Source organism: Orcinus orca, chromosome 3, assembly GCF_937001465.1.
Source record: "Orcinus orca chromosome 3, mOrcOrc1.1, whole genome shotgun sequence".
Taxonomy (NCBI): Eukaryota; Metazoa; Chordata; class Mammalia; order Artiodactyla; family Delphinidae; genus Orcinus; species Orcinus orca.
Genome location: NC_064561.1, coordinates 158,939,851 through 158,965,442, shown reverse-complemented (window position 1 = coordinate 158,965,442; position 25,592 = coordinate 158,939,851). Strand labels below are relative to the sequence as shown.

Genomic DNA, 25,592 nt, shown 5'->3' with positions numbered 1-25,592 from the left:
GAGGTCTGAGCTGTGCAAATGACTGAAGTCTTTAATTCTGTTATGTAACATGGCTGTCCATGCTTGGCTGACAAGATGGCGGCCCATTCTGTGCTTTAGGAAAATGGAGGCGGGGCTCGCAAGTTAAAACATGTGCTCTGATAACCTGTCTGATGCTGTAGGAGAAAGGACAAAGAGGAAACTGAGTCCGTTCCACAGTTTAGGGTCCTTTGAGTGAAACATGGACAATACACATTGACATCTTTATTGGGTTTGTTTGCTCTCTAAATACCCTCTGAATTGTGTCTAGTGAGGGGAGAGGCTGAAATGATAGCACAGTTCATGCCCATTGGCTCTGACCCAGAGGCAGGTCACCAATCGGTGGTGCAAGCTCTCTGAAGCTCACTGTACCGCAAGATCACAGGTTGACTGTGAAAGCAAGGTCCCACCCTCAGGCAAGATGCCACCCTCACAAACCTGTGACTGGGAGGTTACCCGGAGCTGGCACAGAAGTTCATGCTGTTAAAGGTGGTCAGGGAGTCAGCTTCAAATGCATTGCTGAAAATCAGAAAATAAAATAATTGCTTAAACATTCCTCCCTCTGAGATGGTTTGAGAATCTCAAAGCGGGTGCTGAACAGGAAAATAGTCGGTGTTCTTATGACTCAGGTACCCAATTCATCTCACAGATGACCGGCTCTAGCCACCGTAGTGGTTTTACCCATTGCGTGGTCCTAAATCATTTCCCCTGCTTGGTAATGTCTTTGCTGTGCTTTGAATGAGTCATGAATGACAAGAAGGATAGGGGATAGGTGACTAAAATTAACAAACCATGTAGCGGTGATGATTCCCCTCAAGATGATCTCCACTGGACCTTTAGGTTACATTCATCTGATCAAAATTCATCCACGACAGCCGTCTCTCGTTTTATCCAATGTAGCTGTTATTTATTGGAGTAAAGAGTGTTCACCCCTGCGATGTGTTGTTTGAGAAGTGGCTGCACTTGCAGCTGGAAATTTCTCTCGTGTTGTCATCTAGATACCAAACATCATAATTGGAGAAACAAACCAGAACATTTCATACAATTCAAACGCAAAACTTCTGAATATCCAAGAATTTAAATGGCTGGGTTTTTTTTCTATTCTTGATGCCATAGGTATCATATAGGTAGCTTTTCTCTGTATTTTAAAATATATCTTTTAAATATTTAAAAATGACGTATATTATTTAAATTTGCATCAGTAAATCATCTTTGTTCTTACGGATTAATCTGAAGGAAATGAAACAGTGCACATCCCTTGTGAGATAGGGAAATTTGTCTTGATATTTTTAAAGATTGTTTTTAAGTTCTTGGATAGCATATCTAATATATTTATTTAAAATCACATTGTTATATAACTGTTGACACAAATAATCAGTAAACAATCTATAATAGGAACAGGAAGGAGTTTGATTTGAGCCAAACTGAGGACTATAGCCCGGAAGATAGCCTCTCATACAACTCTGAGGAACTACTCCAGAGAAGCATGGTTTTCAGCACAGTTTTATATCCTGTCAGAACAAAGAACACCAAACAAGTCAGGGATACATTCTTTCAAAGTAGAAAAAAAAAAAAAAAGGCCAGCACATACATAGCGAGTCAGTATGGCCTTGGCGCCTGGGAAGGGAGTCTTACCATTGAAGGGGTACCAGCATTGGCATCTCAGGAAAGGGAGGCGTTTAATCTTTATTTTTACATGGACGTTCTTTACTTCCGGTCAGTGCACCCTTTCATTTAATAATTAAAGCAGATGTACAATGTATGTTTGGTAGACCACAGCCACAGGCAGGCTGTGACCATAAAATTCAGGTCAACCCACGTATGAGCCAGAATGACTTCCCCATACCTCAACATGTGACCATTTCTTTTGTCATACCACGCAGAACATGATAAAAATTACTTTAAGCAGATCTTAGAGGTTTTACAAGATTGCATCTTATTATGAAAGAAGTCCAAGAATCAAAATGTCTTGGCAAAGCTGAAAGGACTGGAGGAGGCTGCGTTTGCTCCTAGGACATAACAAAGCACCACAGACTCCAAGGCTTAAAACAGCAAGAACTTCTTTTCTCACTGTTGTGAAGCCTAGCAGTTTGAAATCAAGTGGTCAGCATGGTGGTTCCCTTCTGGGGGCTCTGAGGGAGAGAGTGTCCCTTACCGCGTCCTCAGCTGCCAGTCGTTGTAGGTAACCTCCAGCATTTCTGGGCTCCAATCTCTACCTCCGTCCTCACACTGCCTTCTTCTCTGGGTCTCTCCAGGTTCCTTTCTGACTCTTAGGAGGACACTCTCACTGGATTTAGGGTTCATCCTAAACCAGTATGTTCTTATCTGGAAACTTAACTGATTTCATCGGCAAAACCCTATTTCCAAATAATGTCACACTCTGAGGCTCTGGGTGGACACCATGAATTTGGCGGGGACACTGTTCAACCCAGAGGCTTGCTCTGACTGCATCTCCAGTTTGAGGCAGAACTAGAGTTCACAGATTCCTGGCCCACGGCCCTAAAGCTGTTCTTAACCTCTCTGCCTGGACCCTCTTCCCTCTACCATCCATCCAGACCCCACGCTTTGGCCTCCTCCCAGCCCAGCTAACTCATGCTGGACCTCAAACCCCTGGTACTTCCTGAGGAAGCTTGCCTGTCCACACCCACCCCCAAAGCAGGCCAGTCTCTTTTAGCAGCTTCTGAAGTAACCTGTGCTTCTGTTGGAAGAGTCTTCATATAGTTAATGTTATTTTTAACTTTATAAGATATAAGTTTATATATTTTTACTATCTTATATATTAATATTATTTTGTTAAACATTTACTTTCACAGTGAATAAATTTAGTATGTATTATTTATATATTACTATTTCATGTTATATAAAATTGTTTCAACAATCCATGGGATTAATTGTATAACTGACACATTAATTTTAAAAATTAATTGCAGGTAGACTGTGAAAGCTCTGAGGGCAGGGATTCACTGCTTTGTTGGCCCTGAGCCCGATGCCTGCACTCAGTTTTTGAACCTTATTCTTGTCCTATCATTTCCTTCATTTTCAGAGAAAATCCGTTCCTTGGCACAAGACCAACTCCCTTCTGGGTCTGCTGTTGAGCGCCTCACCGGGGCCTTCCCAGTGGGGGTGGGGCTGGGGGAGGAGTTCTGTGTTTTCTCTCTTCAACCTCCACATTCGTCCATGGAGCTGGATTGGGGGTTTTCTGAGGGAGTCTCTGTGTTGCCTTGAAATCCGAGGCAGGGCATTTGAAATACATCTCCATTAATTCATCCTACCGGGATTTAAGAAAAGAATGAAATCTGAAAACTCACTGTTCTTATTTGTTCTTCCTCTCAGTTGCTTTTTCTTTTTTTCCTTCTATCCCTCACCTCTGCCAGAGGAAGAGTGAGAATTGGGGCATCTAAACTTTAAAAAACAGACGTTTTCTTCTTTGTAGACTCTTCGATCTGGAACTCTAGCCATTGGAAAGAGCCCGTGAGAGGCCTCTTTGGACTTAGTCACATAGTTTTTTATATTTTTTGAAGATGTTTCAAATGAAACTGGACCTTGTAAACTTTGTGCCCGATCACTTAGAGAACCCTGCTTTTCAGTTCTTTAAGAAACAGCAAAATCGATGTTTCCCCCAGATCTCCTTTTGTCAAAGTTAACTTTTCTTTAAGTCCTATCTGGAATCACCCCCTTTTGCTCAAAGTGCTGGGGGCGGGTCGCTCTTTTGAGGACAGGTGGTGCCAATACCTAAGACCTGGGAGAAAGTTGGACAGGGAGGGTAATTAAATAAATCTCATCTTGGGAGATTGGGATTGACATATATACACTAATATGTATGAAATAGCTAACAAATAAGAACCTGCTGTATAAATAAATAAAATTAAAAACAAATAAATAAATCTTATCTTGATGCTCTCAGTCCATAACAGCTAATCTTAAAAGACTGCAGTAAGTCTTTTAGGAGGAAATCTTTTTTTTTTTTTTTTTTTTTGCGGTATGCGGGCCTCTCACTATTGTGGCCTCTCCCGCTGCGGAGCACAGGCTCCGGATGCGCAGGCCCAGTGGCCATGGCTCACGGGCCCAGCTGCTCCGCGGCATGTGGGATCTTCTCGGACCGGGGCACGAACCCGTGTCCCCTGCATCGGCAGGCGGACTCTCAACCACTGCGCCACCAGGGAAGCCCATAACAGCTAACTTTAAAAGACTGCAGTAAGTCTTTTAGGAGGAAATCTTTGAAGAGAACTCATGATGAAAAGTGTTAACCAGAGCAGAAGAATCCCCTAGTTATGGAGTGTGGCTCTCTTAACAACACTGGGCCTTTCCCAGAGCCCACGTTGAGTCCTTTAAGTATCTGGCGAATTGGGTGCTTCGACCCCTGACCTGGAACCCCTCCTAAAGCTCCCATCTGTGTGAACAATGGGTGCAGTTTGTTCCTCAGTGTGGGGAGCTAGAACACTTAAGATGACCCTTTATCTGTGAGAAATACTTGGGAGTCTAAAGGGAACAGTGCCACAGTGGAAAACTCTCATGTGTTTTTTTTTTCCCCCAGAGGTTCGAGAAGGTCCTCTAGTCAATGCTTTTGTTTCTCCCCCTTTCCAGATTCTTCCAGATCTCACTCTTCCTGGTGTGCAATTCAAGAAATAACTTTGGGGGGGGGGGTGTTTATTTTTCCAGGCCAGCCCATGGCTCTGATTTTGTTTTTGGATGTTTTCCGTTTGCTCTAAGTAGGAGGGTTCCAAGTCTAGTGTGTGCCCTCTGCCAGCTCTTTCCTGTTGAGAGCATTTGGTAACGAAGTGAGTTCCTAGTATTCTGAAACATGCATGTGACTCAAATACTTGCACCTGCTTACACCTCATACAAAAGTGGAGTTGGCTGTTCGCGCTGGAAATGTTTTCCCCTGGAGCTGAAATCGTGTGTCTGCAGAGAGACCCTCTCTCGATATTTAAAAAGACATAATGTTGACTGTCTCATGGCATTGTCATATATTGAAATATTTAATATTAAAACAACCGGGCTTTTGAAACTCTTGCCTCAGAAAAGTGAACGAGGCCCTTTTAAAGGAGGCATCTGAACCGGAAGGGCGATACCTGTGACAGATGTATCGTCCAGATACCTGTGACAGATGGAGGAAAGGTAGGTCAGGAGGGAGTGGGTGCTGGGAGAGGAGGTCTCTCCTCGCACACACATGCATCTGATTTATTTGTGGCAGTTGCTTGTGTCCCCGTGAGCAGCGGCATAGTTTACAAAATATTCAGGGGTCAGCCCATCTCACAGCTTGGCTGGGATGGGCAGCCTCCCAGACTCCACCCTGAGTTTTGGGGCAATTCCAGGACCTCTGGAAATATCCTCAGAGTTCAGGTCAGGCCAGAAAGCTTGCAGTTGCTCTGGGAGTTGGGAGCCTGACACCGGCCAGATGGACATGGAAGCAAAACAAGAGGCCACCACTGGTCTGTGTTTTGAAAGACATCTGTCTCTTGTCCCTGGCAGAGAATATGGCCTGCAACCGGCCATACTCTGTGCCCGTTGTCCCCCTAGCCTGATCTCCCCACACCCACACACACATACCCATCCTTCTCGCTGGGATGACTTAGGTCCAGGAGACCCTCAAGATGCCTCTCGGTCTTGGGTCAACGAGGCTCAGCATCTGAGGCACGTTTGCGCTACTCTTCCAGATCTTTCGTTTTGGAATCCATTTCTGACTCTCTGCCTATCCCTGTGAACTTGATTTTCCCAGGGACTCCTTTTCACCCTGACTTAACTGTGGTTCTCTTTGCCCCATTCCAACCACAGCATCAGCTTTGACCACGCCCCTCTGTGCATTCACCTTCTGCGGAGTCTGTCCGGGACATTAGCCGCCAACAAGTTTAACTGGTTGACCTGTGATCACCTAGCAAATTTCGGAAAGCGTAAGGAACTGACATTTATCGACCTGTACTTCTCGCCTGGTGGGAAACCAGCCGGCTTAGTGCATTATCCCATTTAGTCTTCCCAACAGCCCCATAGGTAGATGAGACTGAGGGATTCATCTCTGAGGTACAGTGTCCTCCTGCCCAGGGGCCCAAGCAGCAGTGCTGACACCTGAACCAAGTGTGCTCTCGCTCCAAATAGTTGATTTTGGGGTGAATTCTGATGAAGCTGTTTAGGGATAGTGTGAACAGAACCTTGCTCCGAAAAAGCTCTTTGCTGTTGGTTTTTCCTGTTACCAGCCAGCAGATTTAAAGGAAGTCTTTGTGAATGCCAGCCATCCAACTTGACTTCTCAAGAATGCTCTGCCGGCTGCTTCTGTACTCAGATTAGCTGACTTCTATCCATTCCCGACAGGACTTTTTGGCTACTCTTATTTCCCAACATCTCCCTTTGGGAAAATATTTTGTTATTCTCATCCTATCACCCTCCCTCACATTGGGCTCTCCAGGAAGCAGAGGCTGAGTTAGAGCTAAGAGTGCAGAACGTCTGCTGGGAGAACATCCGTGGAAGGAACAGGGAGGGAGCAGGTATGCCTGGGGAGCTAGTACTGACCGTGCTGCTGTGACAGAGTCAGCGTGACAGGGACCCTGGAGCCAAGCCTGCCCGTTAGAGGGGTCTCCCTGGGTGGAAAGGGTCAGGCCTAGCCTCCCCATCTTGACTGCCATTGGCCACGAACTGCCCCAAGAGAGCGTGACCTTGACCTGAAAGCTGAGCCGGACCTTGATGAAGCTCGCAGCCGGAGGTCGTGAGCTGACTAACACACTCCTCGCCCACTGGACCTTCCTCGAAGTCCTTCCTCGAAGGGACGTCTGAGTGGCGCTTCAGCCTAGGGAGTTGCCTGCCCCTCCCTTCTTCTGATTTCTGTCGGCCTGTCGTCACCTGATATCACGTTATCTTCCACAGGGATCCACAGGAACAATGCTGTGGTGTTAAGACACCTCTTGTTTACAGCCAGAGGTGGACGCAGACCGCCTGCCATCAGGAGGGGCGGTTCCTTGTAGGGAGGGAGGTGTCCGGGGCACAGGCTGCCTGAGAGGCCCCGGTCTGGAGTGGAGGCGCCACGGAGCTGCAGGGAGGGAGGCAAGGTGGCCACGGTTCAGGGCGCCCCCGAGGCGGGGAGGCCTACCTTGGAGGGCATAGCTCCTGTTAGCCGTTGTATTGGACCTTGCCTGCACTGGGATCCCGGGCTGGCTTGTTAGTCCTCTGATTTGGGTGATCTGAACAAGTGTCGCCTTTGCTTCTCTGCATCCAGCTCGTGGCTGGGGTAGTTGGCCTCTTCTACCCACACTGAGAGACCACCACCCCTCCCAAGTATTCACCTGCCTCTGGGCCGACCTGAAAATACCTCTTATTTTCCCTAAGACCCCTTTCTTATGGGTGTGGGACACATCTTGGGTGTTAACACACCACTGAAGTGGAATCCCTTACAATGTTCATGTGGCGAGAGGCTTCTTCGGCAGTTAGAAGTTGCTGCCCTTTTTCTTTATCCGAACCTGGTCATAATGAACATTAGGATGGGCACACACTAAATCCCAAGGTCATTGCCTGGGTTTGTTTACAATCAGATGGAAATTTGAATCTCAGCTCCACCTATACCAGCAAGTTAATCTCTCTGAGCCTGTTTTCTCATGTCTCAAAGATGGATCAGGGTGATGTTTGTGTGTAGTTAATACACAGCGTATAAAGTTAATCAATATCGGTACCCGTTCCCCTTGTCTGTTACCATTCGTATTAGTTTTTGGCACTTCTAACATAAACGCACCATTAAAAGCAAGCTTTGCGTTTTCACGCCAGTGTTTATGCCTGTGCACCCAATAATTTATGGTTTCTTTAATGCTTCACTTGCAGTTATTTTAAAAATCCCAGTAGATAAGTACAAAATGCCTGTGCGTTTTCCTTGTCTGCACATAATTAAGAACCAGGGACCACAAATGTCAACAATGTCACAATTACAACTGGTCAACAGACACATGAAGAGTATACTGATTGGAAGCCCAGATTTTAAAATTGTTCTGTCCACATCTATAAGGACTTGGTTTATCTGTTTTTCTAGGCCACAGTCCACATCTATAAGGACTTGGCTTATCTATTTTTCTAGGCCAGAGTCCACATCTATAAGGACTTGGCTTATCTATTTTTCTAGGCCAGAGTTCTATTGATTTGGCTTTCTTATAACTGAAATCCTCCAAACTAAGAAGAGTCTTAGAGGATCATGCAGATGGATGGAAAACAGGGAAAATATCCAACAAATCCAGCTTCTAAAGAAGCTTGGAGAAGAAGGTTGCAAAACTAAGAAAGTCAGTCTACATGAACCTTTGTAAATCATGAGACCTGTTCAGCCCTACCATGCCTGCCAGAGAGCCTTCAAGAAGAAAGAAAAACAGAAAGTCAGATTTTAAAGAATCCACAGTACACTGTAGAGAAGAGATTCAGGAGAAGAGTGCCTGGTATTAGCCAGAACACATTAATGGAGGTAGTCATTTTGCAATTTAAGTATCTTTTCGCTGCTGAAAAACAGTGAAAGAAATTCGAAAAAGAAGCCCATGATTTTGATGGAAGCTGTTTTGACATAAGTGAAACCAGGCTTGGCATGAGGTAGGGGCAGGCTCTGGCCAAGCCAATGGAACGGACCCTGGAAGGATTGAGACAAGCTGGGGAAATTGTTTCAAGATGCAGCTGGATCCACTTGAAAGGGGAGGGAAGTGGAGGGCACAGACATTTCATCAGTGTTTGAATTAGCGTTTGACTAGTGGCATGTGCGTTCAGAGATGCACGGGGCCCCCCAGGAGTCTCCCTTCTTTTAGCGCCACCTCTGGGGAAAGGAAGAGGGTGGTGCCTTTCGAATGGTGCACCGTGAGGGCTTGAGGATTACTGGCTGGTTGTGAACTCAGATGCAGTTGGTTCGTGGGAAGAGGGACAGAAAGGGAGAACGCGTGTTACTAATTCTCATAGCTGCCGGCAGCTTTCACCGTGGAGGGGCAGGAAGATGTGGCAGGGACGGTACGGAACTCAGTCCCTGGGTCATCTTTAACGCGTTTTTCAGGGCTTGGTGATTCTGAGCCTAGAAGATGAATGACCATAACCTTTGGGACGCAAAGTCTGGCTTCAGTTACCCTTGAGCGTTGATGGTAGCCTCTTCCAAGGCAAGGTCAAGGGCAACACCGTATGTGGAGAAGCACAGGAATTGCCATAGGAAATGCACCTGGCAGGGCTGGGAGGGGATGGTGGATCTCAGGTAAGGCTCAAGGCATGGGGAGTGGGCTGCTTTGGATTTTCTCTTTCTCAGACCTGATCTTCAGCTCTCAGGGGCAAGTCATAGCAGAGACCTCTGTGATGTAAAATAAGTGTCTTTGGCTGGCCAGTGAGCGGGGCATAGGAAAGACATGGAAGTTTCCTTAGCACCAATCCAGGCAAAAAGAAGTACATAAGAGACTTTGGGTCCTGTAGTCCCTGGTAATCTGTCCTGAACGAAAAATAACATGGAGAAAATTTAAAAGGCAATGCAGTTGTAAAACAAAAATGAAAAAATGAAATGCAGAGTAACATGAATATATTAGCATATGATATACATTATATACTATTACATTTGAATGGTGTTTGGAATCCATGCCTGGTTAGCGTTAATGAGGAAGGATTTCCTTTTAAAGCAGAGCTGGTTTATGATGATACTGGAACAGTGAGGAAAATCTAGGAAGCCAAATGGGAAAGAATGCCTCCTTCACTTCAGTGCTGTCACGGGAGGAACTTTGAAGGTAGGAGAGGCTACCAGGGGCTTTATAGCGTAAACTGGAAGGAATGGTGGGTATTCCCTGGAATAATGTGAGGGGAAAAGATGGGTGAGATACTGGCAGAGCCATGAGAGCTATCTCCTCGGGATAATTGGGCATGATCTGAAGGAAAATGAGAAAGATATCAAAACAGCATTTTGCATGAATCGAGATTTTGTACTATATAAATGGCAGAGAGGATGCAGAAGGAGGTGAAGTCTGGTGACTGAGGATCTCCTAAAAAGGAGTTGCTTTTAAGAAGCAAGACACAGAGACCATGTATTGTATGATTCCATTTATATGAAATGTACAGAAGTGGCAGATCTATAGAAACCGAAAGTGGTGGCTGAACTGGGAATGGCATTAACTGTAAAAGGGCATGAGGGATCTTACTGGGGTGGTGAAAATGTTCTAAAACTGATTTATGGTGGTGGTTGCACAGCTTGGTACATTTCCTAGAAATCATTGAATTGTACACTTGAATGGATGAATTATATCAGATGTAAAATATGCCTCAATACAGTCATTTTACCAAAAAGAGCTTTTTTTATTTTTTTAAATAGAAGGGATCTTTTCACTGACCAGTCATTTTTTTGTGGTGCTTAACGTGTGCCAGTGATTGTGCTAGACGGTGAGGGTACAAAAGTGAAGATCTTTACAAAGGCGTAAGTGGGCAATTTTCAAAGAAGGCAGAGAAATACTAAGAATTTTGACCTCATTAATCATTACTGACTTGCAAATTAGGACAGGAGGTAGCTCTTGACTATCAGACTGGCAGAGATTAAAAAGAGTGACAAGTGGTTCTCTAAGACACTTCTGGTGGGATTCTAAATTGTTATACCCCTTGCTAGAGGAAAGCTTGGAAGTACATATAAAACATTTGACTGTGCTTTTGACCCAGCAAGAACTTTGGACCCAGAAAGTCCACCTAAAGGAATTTATCTTCAGGAGGCTTTAAATATCATCGACACTCTGACACCTCCCAATTTTTTATCTCCAAACCAGTCCTCTGCTCCAACATCCAGATTCAGATGTCTAGCTGCCCACACAGCCACCACACGAGCATCTCAAACTCAGCTCATACGGAACGTAACTCCAGAATCGATCTGGGCATCAGGATAGGTCAGGTAGCCCCACCGCACAGAAGGCCACTCTACCAGCCTCAGGGGATGGCAACTCCATCCTTCTGGTTGCTCAGGCCAAACACCTAGACACCACCTTCCTCTCACACCCTGTATCAGATCCAAAAGCAAAGGCTGCTGACTCTGCCACCAAAACTGATCACGATTTTGGCCGCTTTTAACCCTCTCTACTGCTGCTCTGCACTGAGCCAGCTCCTCAGTCACTGGAATTTCTGAAGATGATCGAATATCTGGTCTCCCTCTACCCTTGCTCTGCCAATAGTCTATTCTCAACACAGAAATGAAGGGATCGTTTTAAAACATCACATGACTCCACATCATGACGACATATCACATGACTCCTGTGCTCAGGGGAGTTACCGCTCCCCATTTTGCACAAGTCTTTACAACAGTCTTGCGTAAACTGGCCCCTGGTATCTCTCCTACCTCACCGCCCCTCCCCATTCCTCTCCTCCTCGCTGCTCCACACACACCGGGCACATTTCCAATTTACCACTTTTGCACTGGCTCTTGCCTCTGTCTGGAACGTCTTCTCCCAGGCAGCTGCGTGGCCAACTCTTTCATCTGCTTCAAGTCTTTGCTCAACATACTTAAAATTTCAATCTGACTCTTCCAGCTCCTGGCATACTCAATCCTCTTTATCCTATTCAATATTTTCCATTTTCCATAGCACGTCTCACCTTCTAACATGCTATTTATTTGGATGCTTTTTTTTTTTTTCTTTTTTTTTTTGCGGTACGTGGGCCTCTCACTGTTGTGGCCTCTCCCGTTGCGGAGCGCAGGCTCAGCGACCATGGCTCACGGGCCCAGCCGCTCCGCGGCATGTGGGGTCTTCCCGGACCGGGGCACGAACCCGTGTCCCCTGCATCAGCAGGCGGACTCTCAACCACTGCGCCACCAGGGAAGCCCTGGGATGCTTATTTTAATAGGTCTGTTGTTTAATTGTCTGTCTGCCCCTGCTAAACTGTGAGCTCCCCAAAGACGGGCATCAGTGTGTTCACTGCTGTACCCCCAAATGCCTAAAACAGTGCCTGGCGTATAGTAGATATTCAATAACTATTTGTCGAATGAGTGAATGAATGAATTTGTAATGAGCAAGTAGTAATTCTGTAAAAAAAAAAAAATAGCATTATGTCATGAGTGAAAAGGAAGTGAAAGGAGTTCCTATGTACAGCGTCTGAGCTTGTCAGTTCCCTCATGAGGTGAAATTGACTCATTTATGTACAGCAAAGTCTGACTTTACCTGCATGCCCTCTGCCCCCAGGGAAAATGTGACCAACATCATCAGTGTGAGTCAGCAAAGCTGTGTGGCTGAAGTTCTAATTGGATTCTGTATAGACTGCAGGTTGATCTCATAGAGTCACGGAAACCCTGATTCACTCACAGTAATTGAATAAAGAAACGCAGTCATTTGCAGATAGAAGCCTAGAGGTTGTCTTTTGTGGGGCGGTATCTCTGCAGTATGTTTTATAAGGTCAGTTCTTATTGTTGATCAGGGATTTTCTCCTTAATTCAGCTTCTGAACTCCTATTTCCCAAATGCGTATGGGTGCTTTTCAAAAAGCTTTTATTGATTCATGAAGACATGAGGTACAAGAAAACCTTGGAGGAAAACTGGAACTTCATGTAAACTTATTGCAACATGATAGCAAGGGCCACGCTTCTAGTTCCTTCCTGTTAAAGCTGTATTGGAGTTGAAAATGTGGAATGCGTCCTGGTGTGTAGAGATACTTTGCTGTGAGGGTGGTGACTTTAAATTAATCTTGTTAGTTTGAGAGGGGAATTTTTAAGATAAATATGAAAATCAGTGATACCTTGTTGCATGGAAATCAAAATAATTTTTTCAGTGATCAGATGATTTAGCTGCTTTTTATCGAGTATTTTTCTGCAGTGTCCCCCCTACCTGTACCCCTTTACATCCAGAAGCTCTTCATAGCAAACAGAAAGAGAACCAGCTCTTGCTTCAGCACAGAATGGATATTGCAGCCAGTGGTTGCAGGAGATGAAATTTAAGCAGGGTAAGGGCAGCACCGTGTATACTTAATGCTGATGGACACAAATGTAGCTGCTGCCTTCGAGGCTGACACACTGAATTTCATCAGTATTTGTGGAATCAGAGGCTAGAGCACCCACTCTCTTCATGACTCCTCTTAGTATAATTCCACCTCTGTTTGATTCTGCCTGAAAGATTTAATTTCAATATTGTTTTGATGTAAGGTATGTACTGATTTTTATTTCTTAGTCGCTGGTGTGAAGGATAATATGTCCCTGAGCTCCTTTGATAAGTTTGATGTTGGAGAACAAGATCAATTATAAACTGAGTTAGTCGGTGTATTTTTCTGCTACATGTCAAGAACTATGATTTCACCCAACTAGTAAGCTAACGAGTTAGCCTGCCACAGTTTCATGGATGCCAGCAGAAGATAGAAGATTCCTGGATCAGGGATGAAAGACAGTTTATTATTCATAGAAGTAGCAGTAGCCGGAGGATCAGCATATTTGCACCTCTTCCCCACATCCCAATTCCCCTAGGGCAATGTGGACCTCCGTCCTGGTGTATAGATGGGTACGATTTAAATTTCACCACTACGTCTGTGGAGGTTACAGGTTTTGGTAGCTCATCTGGTTTGGGTTCGAATGGCTCACATTGTATCATAGTTCGGACAAAAAAATTTTTTTCAAATATTCACCCTGATTCTTCACTCTCAACCTGTGTATCTCAATCCAAATTTTATGATAAAAAAGTAATAAATACACATTTTATAATAAAGAGAACATATTCATTTATTCATGGACTCCAGATAAGAAAGCGGAGGGGAGAGTTGCTGAACCCAGGCATTTGTGGTGAATAGAGGAGGTGAGAAGTAGTAAAAATTGGCTTCCTCAGTTACCTCCCCTCCCCAGCAGTTGGAGTACAGTGTTCTAGTTACGTCTACACTAGGCCTAGACGCTGATCTATTTTCAAATCCTCGTTGGTGCCTGAGTCCCATCTTCCTGCATCTGCTCAGAGCTGACTTTCCCCTCTGTGAACTAGCGAGGAAGGAGACTGGGTTCTCTCCAGAAGGGGCCTTAGGAGCGCACCAAGGGTATCAGTCACTCTTACCACCATGATATTCAGCACCCAAATTCTGCCTTCAGGGTCCCCCAAAGAAAGCTTGGCTTTTTCTAGGGAGGGTCATAGAATCTGGGAGAAGCGTGCCCCAAATTCAAGGTAGCTGGTAGGCAACACCCGAGAGAGACTACCCTTGGGGAACCTAGTTCCTAAATGACTCAGGGAAATGATGTTTATCATCTTCCCATGCCCTCCTGGAGAGCTGTCCAAACTTGCCTCCCTCTGTTTCCCAGCCAAGACTTCACTGGGGAATTAATCTATATATTTAACACTTCCTCTCAGCCTATTGTTCTCTGGGAACCTACAGATTTATAACCTCAGATGGTCCTCTGGATTAATTAGGCTTAGCAGGTTTTCAAAGGACCACGAACAGCTTTTCAGCCTCCCATTACTTCTTAGGCGAGAGGAAATCATAGGCAAGAAGAATCGATCTCCGTTTGTCCTATGTGTTAGACAGGGTGGCTATTAGCAGCTAGTCTCGCTCTAGAAAACTCAGACCCTATAAAATAACTTGTCTATAAACATCTTCTTGAAGTCAGTGTTTAGTCTCCTGCTGTCTGTACTGGGGACCTGACATACTCAGATGAAGTAAGAATAGCTGCTTTGGTGAAAAGTTCCAGAATTCTTTTATGGGTTCTCTGAGTTATACAAGCCCCTGTAGTATAGGCCAGGGCCCAGCAATGGCAATCCAGTTCCTCTGAGTTACACGCACATGTGTGCCCACGGTTCTGCCCGGTGGCACCCCTCTGTGGGTTCACACCATGCGCCAGGCACCAGCGATCGATGGCTGGAGCCCCCAGATGATTTCTAGAGGCACTGGAGATCGCCCCTTCCAAGGGCTTTGGCAAAACAGTCCCGAATATCAAAATCGTACACCTCCCTCTAGCCCTCTTTTGATAGAATCAGACTATGAGTAAATAATGGGTGTCTTTGGCCTTCCAGCATGTCTCCTGTCTTTGCCTCTCTCTTATCTCCTGCCCCATATCCATCTGGATCTTCAGACTCCAGGCAGCTCTATCCCTTCAGGTCCTCCAAACATCCAATCTCACCTTCCATCCCCTTACCAGGATCCCACCCCTGCAGAACCCAGGCTCCAGAATTATGACAGCATCAAGAAACAGCGAAGGTACTTAAACTTTCCTTTGGATAAAGCACTTTTTTTTTTTTTTTTGCGACACGTGGGCCTCTCACTGTTGTGGCCTCTCCCGTTGCGGAGCACAGGCTCCGAACGCGCAGGCTCAGCGGCCATGGCTCACGGGCCCAGCCGCTCCACGGCATGTGGGGTCTTCCCAGACCGGGGCACGAACCCGCGTCCCCTGCATCGGCAGGCAGACTCCCAACCACTGCGCCACCAGGGAAGCCCAGATAAAGCACTTTTTGAGGGAAAGGAGGAGGAAGGAATCTAGTCAGACACGATGCTTGCAAAGGCCGAGTGAAATGAAGAACCACAACACATTCCAGAGGGAGCGTTCTAGGCTAGAGCTCAGACCCTCATTTCTGGCCTTTCCTTGTTTATCTTAAGGCCAGCCTGGGATGGCCAAAATCAAATAAATTTTAATTGAATTGAGTGAAGAATAATTTAACATGCAGAGGATAGTTTCAAATTTTTGGAAGAAACCAAAAAAATAATCGTATGGTAGAGAAGCTTCTGAAAAGCTAATTCTACCTGTTGTTAATGAAGAGGAGACCTTCTAGTTTTCTAAGTCACGTGATTGTATTTCGTTTCTGGTTTCTCTAATGTTGACTTTGAAGTTTAAAGATCCTAATGGTAGGTAAGAATCCTACTGAACAGAAAAGGGGATTTGGAAGTAGGAGTGAGCCAGGCAGGTCCCGGAAAAGTTAGGCAAGTCATTTAAATACAGATGGAGAGGGGTGTGGCAGCCTTACATTTAAGGTGATTCAAAGAATCGTAAGAAAATTACCCGCTGCCTAATAGTGTCTTTTTCACTAACTTGCTACAGGTGTCCGTAATTCATTCATCACACTTTGCCTTCAGGATGACCTTAGAAAATGCAGTGTCCAGGAAGGAATACAGTAACCTGTCATACAGTTCCCTGAAGGCGTCAGGATCTTATTTATGGCTAGGAAGCCAGGGAAGGACAGGGAGACGGTGCAAAACTAGAGATCAACTCCTCTTGCTTTGTAATTTTGCTGAGTGTGGATCCTGAAGGAATAAAAGACTGTCAGTCATGGAACCTTCCAAGGTTCTTGGAATGCCCGTGAGAGTAGAGATGGGAAAGATATTCAAGATCTTGTACTCCGAATCAATGGACCAGCCTTTTTGGTACTGAAAAGGTCCCTGTGGACAAACCAAATCAAGTTGTCCAGAGTTTTAGTACAAAAAGTAGAGTCCCAAAAGCAGTTTTGGAGGAATTGCCTCTCCAGGTGAAATCTCTTCCAGGTTGATGGTTAATGTCTTGGAGGCCTAGGATGACTTGGACATAAAAGGACTGCTTCTGTTTTTCCAGGTTTTTGTTTTATCCTTGTCACTGGGATGGCTTGATCCTCCTATCCCTGGAAGTCAAAAGCAACTTAGAGATGATCCATTTACAACCTTTACTGTGCAGATGAGGAAACTGAAGCACAGGGATGGTAATGATTTAAGAAGCAGAATTGCACAGAGGACGTGCGTGGTTGGGAAGCAGAGAGACCTGGGTCTACCAGTGGCAGCTATGCGAACTTGGGCAATTTAGTTAACATTTCTGAGCCTCAATTGCTTCTTTTGTCAAGAGAGTTCTTAAGGAGCATCTACTCAAAGAATAAATTTAAAACTTGGCCAATATTACTACATTTGCTGGGGTTTTTTTGGTTTTTTTTTTTTTTTTTTGCGGTACGCGGGCCTCTCGCTGTTGCGGCCTCTGCCGTTGCGGAGCACAGGCTCCGGATGCGCAGGCTCAGCGGCCATGGCTCACGGGCCCAGCCGCTCCGCGGCATGTGGGATCTTCCCGGACCAGGGCACGAACCTGTGTCCTTTGCATCGGCAGGCGGACTCTCAACCACTGTGCCCCCAGGGAAGCCCGCAGTTCAGTTTTTGATCCTGTGAGCAGAACTGTACATTTCCCCCAATCTATTTCATCCATTTTCCCCTGGGGACTCGCAGTGCTATCCCATCAGAATGTTATGAATGGGAAGCTGGCATCATTCTGATGTAACAAGTTGTTGAGTGAATGGAGAATAATTTTTTTTTTAATGATATGTTAGGATTGGCTCTGTTAATAGAAAAATCCTTCTCTGACTACCTTCGTAGGGTGCTCTCATGAGTCATTTCCAGTTCATGGTGGTTTTTTGGTTTGTTTGGGGGTTATTTTTAGCATCAACAATTAAATAGATTAAAAGAGTGAGTGAAGTGCGCAGCCTCTTAAGAAGCTTAGTGCCTCAATCACTTGGCCAGGACTTTAGTCACATGGGTCCTGTGTGGGCCATCAGATGTGTCAACCCGTTGCGTTGTTCTTGGAGGATGTTTGGAGGGTTTTAACCAGCCCCTCTCTGACCCCCCTGTGTCCCTTGCAGTTACCTGGCTGAGCAGTGCTGGAATGGCGGCTTCATCTACCTGATCATGCTGCGCCGCTTCAAGCACCAAGTCCATTCTCCTTATAACGGCAACAGTAGCAACAGCTCTGAACCAGGAGAGACGCCTACCTTGGAGCTGGGGGACCGAACTGTGAAAAAGGGGAAAAGAGCAAGAAAGTTTGCAGTCATTGCCAGGCCTTCTACCCACAAAGCCACTGAAGAATCCAGGAGCAGCGCTGGCTGTGAGTTGGACAGTGACCCTGTGTCTGAACTAGACAATGGCCTGGACCCTGAACTGGGAAACGGTCATGTTTTTGAGCTAGAAAATGGCCCAGATTCGCTCAAGGAGGTGGCTGGATCCCATCTAGAGAGGTCGGAATTAGACAAAGGGATTGCAAAGGCGGACGCCCCTCTGCCCACAAGCAATGACAGACGCCGCTTCTCAAAATCTGGGAAGACAGACTTCCAATCCAGTGACTGCCTGGCACGGGTAAGGTTTGCTTTGGTGGTAGAACCTGAATTTTCAATGAAATGTTGTTTGCAGTTGCATTTAAGGTTTGGTAAATACATCTAAGATGACTTTGCATTTAGAAACTGAAAGATTTATTAAGATAAATGATCATAGGACATGACAATAACAACAAAAAAACCAAGTCATTTTATCACACTTAAATAAAGAGCTAGTCGAGTGATCCTAAGGCGGAAAATTCAAGCCTTCTGTGGTATAATTTGAGTCATATGAGGCCCAGATAAAGTACTTGAACTGCATCATTATTTATCACTGCTGTCACCAGTGGAATTGCCACTGCAAGGCCAAGAATTCCTGGTGACCACTGATAGCATAAATATCCAAGCCTTGGTATTACACAGGACGGATGTCCAACCTGCAGGGAAGCATCTGCTTTTATTTTTAACATTTCAAAACCAGTGACATTTTCATGGGATAGTATTATTATATTGCTGAATTCCAGTGAAGTTTGGAAACTTCACAGAAATCTCTGATACTATGATATCCAGCTGTGATGGTCAGAGCTGCCCTCACCTAAAGGCAAAGCAGATGTGGTCTAGTTCTGAATGGTGATAGACACGCTTCTAGCCTCATATCGTCTCCCCCATTATAACCAACACTTTCTTGTTAAGTTACATTTCTTTAGGGTCAGCGTGCTTGTTCCAAGAATCCTCTTGGCCAGGTATTCCTCTGGGTTCCTAACAAAGCAGTAACTAGCTAGATGGTTCCTGATTGGTTTCTTTTCTGACTCAGGAGAGGCCCTCTAAGGATGAAAGAGGAAGTTGGAAGGATGGAAAATGGGCACAGAGGAAGTATCGAGTTCAGCTTTGCAGCCTGGGAAATGGTGCCCTAGGAGCGAATGTAATTTCTAGTAAGGCTATTTCATGCATATTTCTGCAACTGTAGGCAATCTGTATAATGGGTTGAGAAGAATCAAAATAATCCTTCTCTTAAGGGACCGTGTTCCTTCATTTGAGGAGCCTTACACAGAGAAGGTATATTTGTAGGTGGAATTTACAAACAAATGAGAAGAAAAAAATTAATGTTTCTATTAATGGTTTTCTACCAGTTTTATGCCCCTCCCCCAAAAAAGGATTAAGGGCAATAAAAATATTATAATGTGTATAATATTATCAATGAATACTATATGTTGATGTGATTTTTTTCTTCTGATGATTGTGAATATGCAGAAAGCTTAAGGTGAAAATAACAAATGGGTAGTACTGGTTCATTTTGAAGTGTTAAGGTACCGAAGTTTAGGGTGGAATCTCACACATTCAGTCCAAAGAATAGGTTTTCATCTGGCCTAGGACACAGTGGGAATTATTTGGAATGATTTTAAAAGAAAAAAATGCCACACCAGACTTGTAAGAGAATACCATCCTCTACTCATCCTGATTGAAGGCAATAACAAAAACTTGAATTTCTGGATTAGGCTATCTTAAGACTGCACATACCAGAGTTCCTTTGCCTGGTTTTTTGTACTCAAGGTCAAATGTCCAAGAAGATACAAATGAAGGGTGAAAAAAACCAAACCATGATCTATTACCTTGGGGATTTTTTTTTTTTTTTTTGAAACCCCATGCCTATAGCAAGGAGAGACTTGCCATCTGGAATTCTTCATAACTGTTCTAAATCAATAGACTGATGACTGACCCTGGATTGTACTTTTGGTCTTAGAAAGTCAGAATGGGCCACACACCTTCTCAGGCATGAATATTTCAGTACCCTCTTCAACCCCAGAAATGGCCTCATTAGATGCATTTACCTGGGGTCGTTAGGGTTGGCAAGAAATAGACCTTCATAGCTTTCCTCCACACCCTGGCATCACCCAAACTGGGACCAAGAGACCTAACAGAAGTCTGCTTAGGTTCTTGGTATGAATAGATTTATATTTTTACTCCAGGACGGGCCCAAGGTCATGCTAAAATGGAATTTCCAGAAAAACAAAAATTAGCTATTTACCTCTTAAGCCTTGGGGTAAAATTCCATTCCATTTGAATAATGGGAGATTAGACATGTCAGCGTTGTTCCGTTTCTGCTTTCTTAATGATTTAATATATCTACAAAGACTTAATAAATTACAGACAAGGCTTATAATCATTCAGACCATTTTTACTTGTCAGGTACTTCTTTTTCATAGACTGTTATTTCTTACAGGAAAATAAATCCTCAGACTTTTTTTCTATGTTCTGTTCTGCCTTAACGGACCTAGAGGAAACATATTTCCTTTTAACAAATATCTCCTTTTAAAAAATGGCTTGTTTCTGTAAAGTATTAACACATAATGATACACATGCGAACAGATTAATTTTTTAAAAAGTTAGGCCCATCTTCTAAAGCACAAGGATCTCCTAGGACATAGATACGCAATTTTAGAAATGAGTTCAAGATTCCTTCCTCTCTGTATAGCAAAGATCATTGCTCATCCAAGGCAACATATCCATAATGTGTATTCTTGTAATGCTGCATGGTGAAAGCGAATACAACCAAACTCAGTCACATAACAATGAAAAAAAAAGATTTCTACCGTTTGCCAGTCAGGAGAGTTTATTCACAGCTGGTGCGTGTGTCTATGGGTCCATTTGTGGTCTTACCCTAGTACCCCAAATCCACCCTGTGCAGTACCAGACCTCTTTCCTGTAAGTGGTTCAGTAGAGATCTCAGAAAGGCTTCCCCAGGTCTGAACCTGCAGGAAAGTATGTGAAACTCAGAAGGAGAATCACACTGAGGGCTTCTCCTCGGTGGTCCCTGATGTTTGTATCAAGCAGAGGCAGCAGGAGGATGGTCCTCTTCTAGGAAGTCCCCATGGTCTCTGGGTGAACTTATATCCTTCTACATGGTAATGTCTCCTAAATGCCTGTCTGCCTTCACCTCTCTCCTGAGCCCTCGAGCTTTCTACCAACCACGTACAGGATGTCTCCAATCTTAGATATTTCATATCATGCCTGAAACTCGGTGCATTGCTTTCCCGCACCACCAAGCCTGCTCCAACATTCCAGGTCTCACCATCCACAAAGCTGCCCAAGCCAGAAACCTGAGATTCAGCTAGTGACCACTAGCCCTGGTTTGTGCAGAACTTTCCCTGGTTTTGCACTGACAGCTCCATATCCTGGGAAACGCCCTCACCCAGGCAAATTGGGACAGTTGGCATCATGGAGTCAGCAGGAACGCTGCCCTCTCCCTTACACCGCATCCTGTCAGCCACCAATCCTGTCAACTGCTGCTCCCTTCAGGATCTCTATCTGCTCCACTTCTCTGTGCTCCCTCCGACAGCTTTAGGTCAGGGCCAGGCTGCTCTCATTTCTCACCTGGGTGGTCACAGTAGTCTCCCACCCGTCTCACTGCTCCCACTTTCATCCCATCACCCACTGTCCCCACTGCAACCAGAGGGACCTTTCTAAAGAGCAGATCTTACTGCACGAGCATGCATGCACATGTACACACGCATGTGCGCTAAAGCTTAAACCATTTGGTGGCCCACTTTGCCCTTGGGGTAATACCCAGATACCTTGGCTTGACGTAGCATGTGAGGCCTTTTCATCACCTGATTCCTGATTAATGCTTTGCCCCCATTTCTCACTGCTTTCTTCCTCCCTGTCTTTGGCTGAGTTCGTTTTTTTCACAAGGCCATGCTCACTCTTGCCTCTGAGCTTTTGCTCTCTCGGTCCCAGCTCAGCGCCTGGCACCTGTAGGTGCTCTGTAGCTATTTATTAATGAAGGCCCGGGGCAGCCCCAGGCCTGAGAGATGGGGCACCAAGTTCCAGCCCTGGTTCTTCCCTTCCCAGCTCCGTGGCCTTCAGGCTGCCACGTCCTTTCTCGAAGCTTCAGTTTTCTCACCTACACACTGAGCGTTTTGGTCTGATGACTACGGGATTTCAACTCTGACATTACGATGACATGTTTCTTCATTTCTTACTGATCATTCTAAGTAAGAAGGGATAAGCAAACAGTCTCAAAATAGGTCTGCAACTGGAGCCAGAGCATTTACTGCAGTGAAATTCTAGTTGGATGATGTGTCTTCTCACATTTGGGGCAAAGATGCTGTTGTAAAATTTTATTTTGGGTTCTAGCAGATGAGGTCATTTAAATGCTGCCGAGGCCGCTCCCTTTAATGCACCACCCCTGTTTTGGTAAATAAATCCCTCTGTTTGCCTTTGTGAAGAGATGCACATGTGAGCTCACACAGTAACTGGCGGTTTACAGGAAAGGGTAGCACTCTGACAACATTAATACAGACGTCCGTAGCGTCCAATTTTGCATGGTTTGGCTTTTTCTCAACGGGCTGACAAAGTCTCTTTGCCCTTTAAGCCAGTGTAAAAGGAAGCAAAGGCCCAAGCCCTCTGTCTAGACAGGATCTGTTTCAGAACTCAATCATCTCTACAACTGGATCTGTGTTCACACGCTGAACATTGGCAAACAGGGAGGTCTCCCATCTGGGTAAACTTCTTAACGTCAGTCTCAATAACTTTGAAGAACCCTAGGATTAGTGGATAAACATTCTCTGTTTGTTAATTCAGTGACATTTATGCAGTATTGTTATGTGCTAGGCACTGTTCTAGCTGCTGGAGAACCCATTTGTAAATGAGAGATAAAGTTCCTGTCCTGCGGCATTTGTCACGTATAAGGGGCCACAAGCAATAAATAAGAAAATAAATCAGAATGTTAGATGCTGACCATAAGTACGATAAATAAAGTAAAACAGTGATGTGAAAGATGGCCCCGCAGTGACATGGGCAGGGGGCAAATTGATATTGGGTGTTGTCGGCAAAAGACCTCATTAAAGAGGCCATGTTTCAGCTACAGACTGAGGGTCAGGAAAGGGCAGCCCTGCAAAATCTGGGGGCAGAATGTTTCCGGCGAGGAACTAGCACATGCAGCTGCTGTAAGACAGGAATGATAGAATATTCCAGGAGCAGAGAGTCTGCAGCACAGTGAGTGATGGGGATGGACTAGGAGGTGATGTGGAGGATACGGATGGGACTCGATTACAAAAGTTCATGTTCGCCATTGCAAAGAGTGCGGACCTTATTCTAAGTCTAGCGGGGAGCTGTCGAAAGGTTTAAGCTGAGTGCATCATGATATATATTTGTTAACATTTACCCTAGATGCGTAATGGATAATAGTGGTTTGTGAGAGGTAAAGCATAAAAAGGGAGACCAGATTGGAGGCCATTGTGATAACCCAAGCTAAAGATGCTGGTGGCTTTGACAAGGGTGGTGTCAGGGAAGAAAAGCAGAGGTAGATGAATGTGGATCTGTTTTGCAAATAGAGCGTTTAGATCTCACTCATGGTTTAGGTGTAGGAAATAGAAGGATAAATCAAAGACAGTTCGTGGGTTGTGGGTTTGCATATCCTCTTAAGCTTGAGTAGATGATGTTGCTATTCCCACTGAGATGGGAAAGAAGGAGAGTCCTGTTTTGACCCTACTGGTGTGTGTAGTGGATACCTAAGTGGAATTGTAAGGAGGCAGTTGGAAATATACTTGATATTTATTGTTTTTAAGTTGGCCTGTTGGTTTTTGGCCAGTGCCAGCTTTAGGCTAATAAACTTTAGACACTGATTTTATTTTTAACTGGACGCTGCTTTCAGCTGTAGGCAGCTAGATTTACTACTGACAATTGTACAATTGAGACCGATAACATCTGCCTCTTCCTGTTTCTGCCTCTCTTTGTGTTCCTCAGAGCTCCTTCATTAGATGATCAAGAAATTCCAGGGTGAGGAAATTTGCATCATTTTCTTTGAATTCTCCCCTTATAGTTTCTACTCTGTTGTCGAGGGAAAATCATATTATTGGATAAAAGAAAAGCTGTTTCTAGACTAGTGTAGTTGGGGGCTGTATGTGTAAACACATATTCTATTAGATATGTGTTTTGTTTTTGTTTTGCTTTTAACTAGTTGTGTGCGTCTTGGGCAGGGGCGGGGGTGTGGAGTGGGCGTGTGGGTGCTCTTGTCTTTAACTCCTCTGTCAGGGTCAACATTTAGGCCATTCTTCTTTCCCCATGAATGTAGTTTTGCATGTTTCTTGTCACAAGTACTATTTCTAAAGCATTTAAAAATCAGAAAGAACTGTATCTAGTATTGTCACATCCTCTGTGAACCATACTTAACATGTTCTGTTTAGCAAAAGGAGGGTAGGACGGGAGAAAATGGTGGTGTAGCTAGTAATAGGGATGGATAGGTTTTAACTAATTTGGGCTAAATCCAAAGGGGTTTTCTTATTTCTGGGCTCTCATAATGGTCCGTGTTGTTCTTGGGAAAGAGTTCTACAGATTTTCTGTACTGGGAGAGGGAGGAACACTGTCTCACATCTTCAAGACCCCAGGAGCCATGGCATGTCTTCCAAGGAAAAAAGTCAAGCCACTGTCGACTCTCATTTGTTACCTGCACCACGAGGCCCAGGGAAGCAGCCACAGGGCTGGCCCATGTGCCAGTGTGGGACGCCCAGCACGCCGGGATAACAGCTAACCGGAGCACCTTGCCTTTGTTCTCTTCCGAGTCCTCCGATAGCCACAGGGTCTCGTGTAGTGGAAGCACTGAAGGTTGCTATCTCATGGTAGCACTGATTCTCAAGGATGGCTTCTTGGAAGTTGTGGAGCTGTGAGAGACTCTGAAGGCCAGGCAGGCTGTTTCTGAATGGGAAAGAGAGAAAGGTGTTCCAGAGGTCAGAGGCAACCAACCAAAACCCAGGGAGTCCAAAGTGAGATGATGGGATGGTGTAGGGATCGTTGACAAGTTCATGAACTACTGTGGGAGAAACGCCAGTGACTTCTGCGGTTACATTTGGCCAGACAGGCTTCGTGGGCCTGTGGTCAGTGGATGGAGGAGACAGCTGGCACCATGGCGTGTTGTTGGAGTCATGGAGCCCCCGTGAGCTGCGCTGGGTGAGGAGAAGTGTAGGGCCCAACAGGTCTCTGTCTGGCAATAATTTCCCTAGACGTTCCTGTTGCTGCACATTAGTGACCGTTCAACATCTGCTTTTTTTACCGTTGCATTTTAGTTGCTGACAGTATGCATTTCGGATTTTCTAAATGCTTCACATTTTTCCTCTTTTGCAAGCAGCTTGAATGGGCAGGTTGCCTACTTTTAGGGAGATGCTGGCTTTGTCTGTATTGGACCTTAACAGTTCCGTTGGACCTTCAGGATGAACGAAGAAAACACATAGCTTTTCTTTTATAAATTGAGGAATGCATTGTGACCCCTACCTGTATACCTGGAGCCAGCAAGGACTTTGGGACGAGCCTAAAGTCAGACTCCCAAATAAATCACTTTAGAAGCTTTTGCTTTCATTTCTCTGAGCAGCCAATTATCAAACATTTTGCAGTGGGTGTATGTTTGTGTCCTTGGAGTGAAATACGGAGTCACGTGGAGAATAAACCAGAGCAGAAAAGCTACTAGCAGTCTAGAGGATTTAGACACCTTTATTAGTTTTTGAAAAGGATAGATCTTTGGCAGTTCTCTGGAGGTCCAGTGGTTAGGACTCCGCGCTTTCCCTGCCGAGGGCGCAGGTTCAATCCCTGGTCAGGGAACTTAAGATCCCACAAGCCCTGTGGCGTGGCCTAAATAAATAAATAAAGTAAAAGG

At 45.0% G+C, this 25,592-nt stretch overlaps 1 protein-coding gene across 8 annotated transcripts in view; it reads left to right on the top strand.

The window, feature by feature from the left end:
• PDZD2 (PDZ domain containing 2) overlaps positions 1–25,592 on the top strand; it is a 373,328-nt gene that overhangs the window by 257,276 nt on the left and 90,460 nt on the right. For 7 of the 8 annotated variants that reach the window (XM_004266046.4, XM_033421312.2, XM_033421313.2 and 4 more), the window contains one exon: positions 17,501–17,990. In XM_004266046.4, coding sequence (XP_004266094.1) covers positions 17,501–17,990 — 490 coding nt within the window. Of the gene's footprint in view, positions 1–17,500; positions 17,991–25,592 lie in introns of those variants that run through there. The other variant, XM_033421316.2, reaches the window with a different exon arrangement.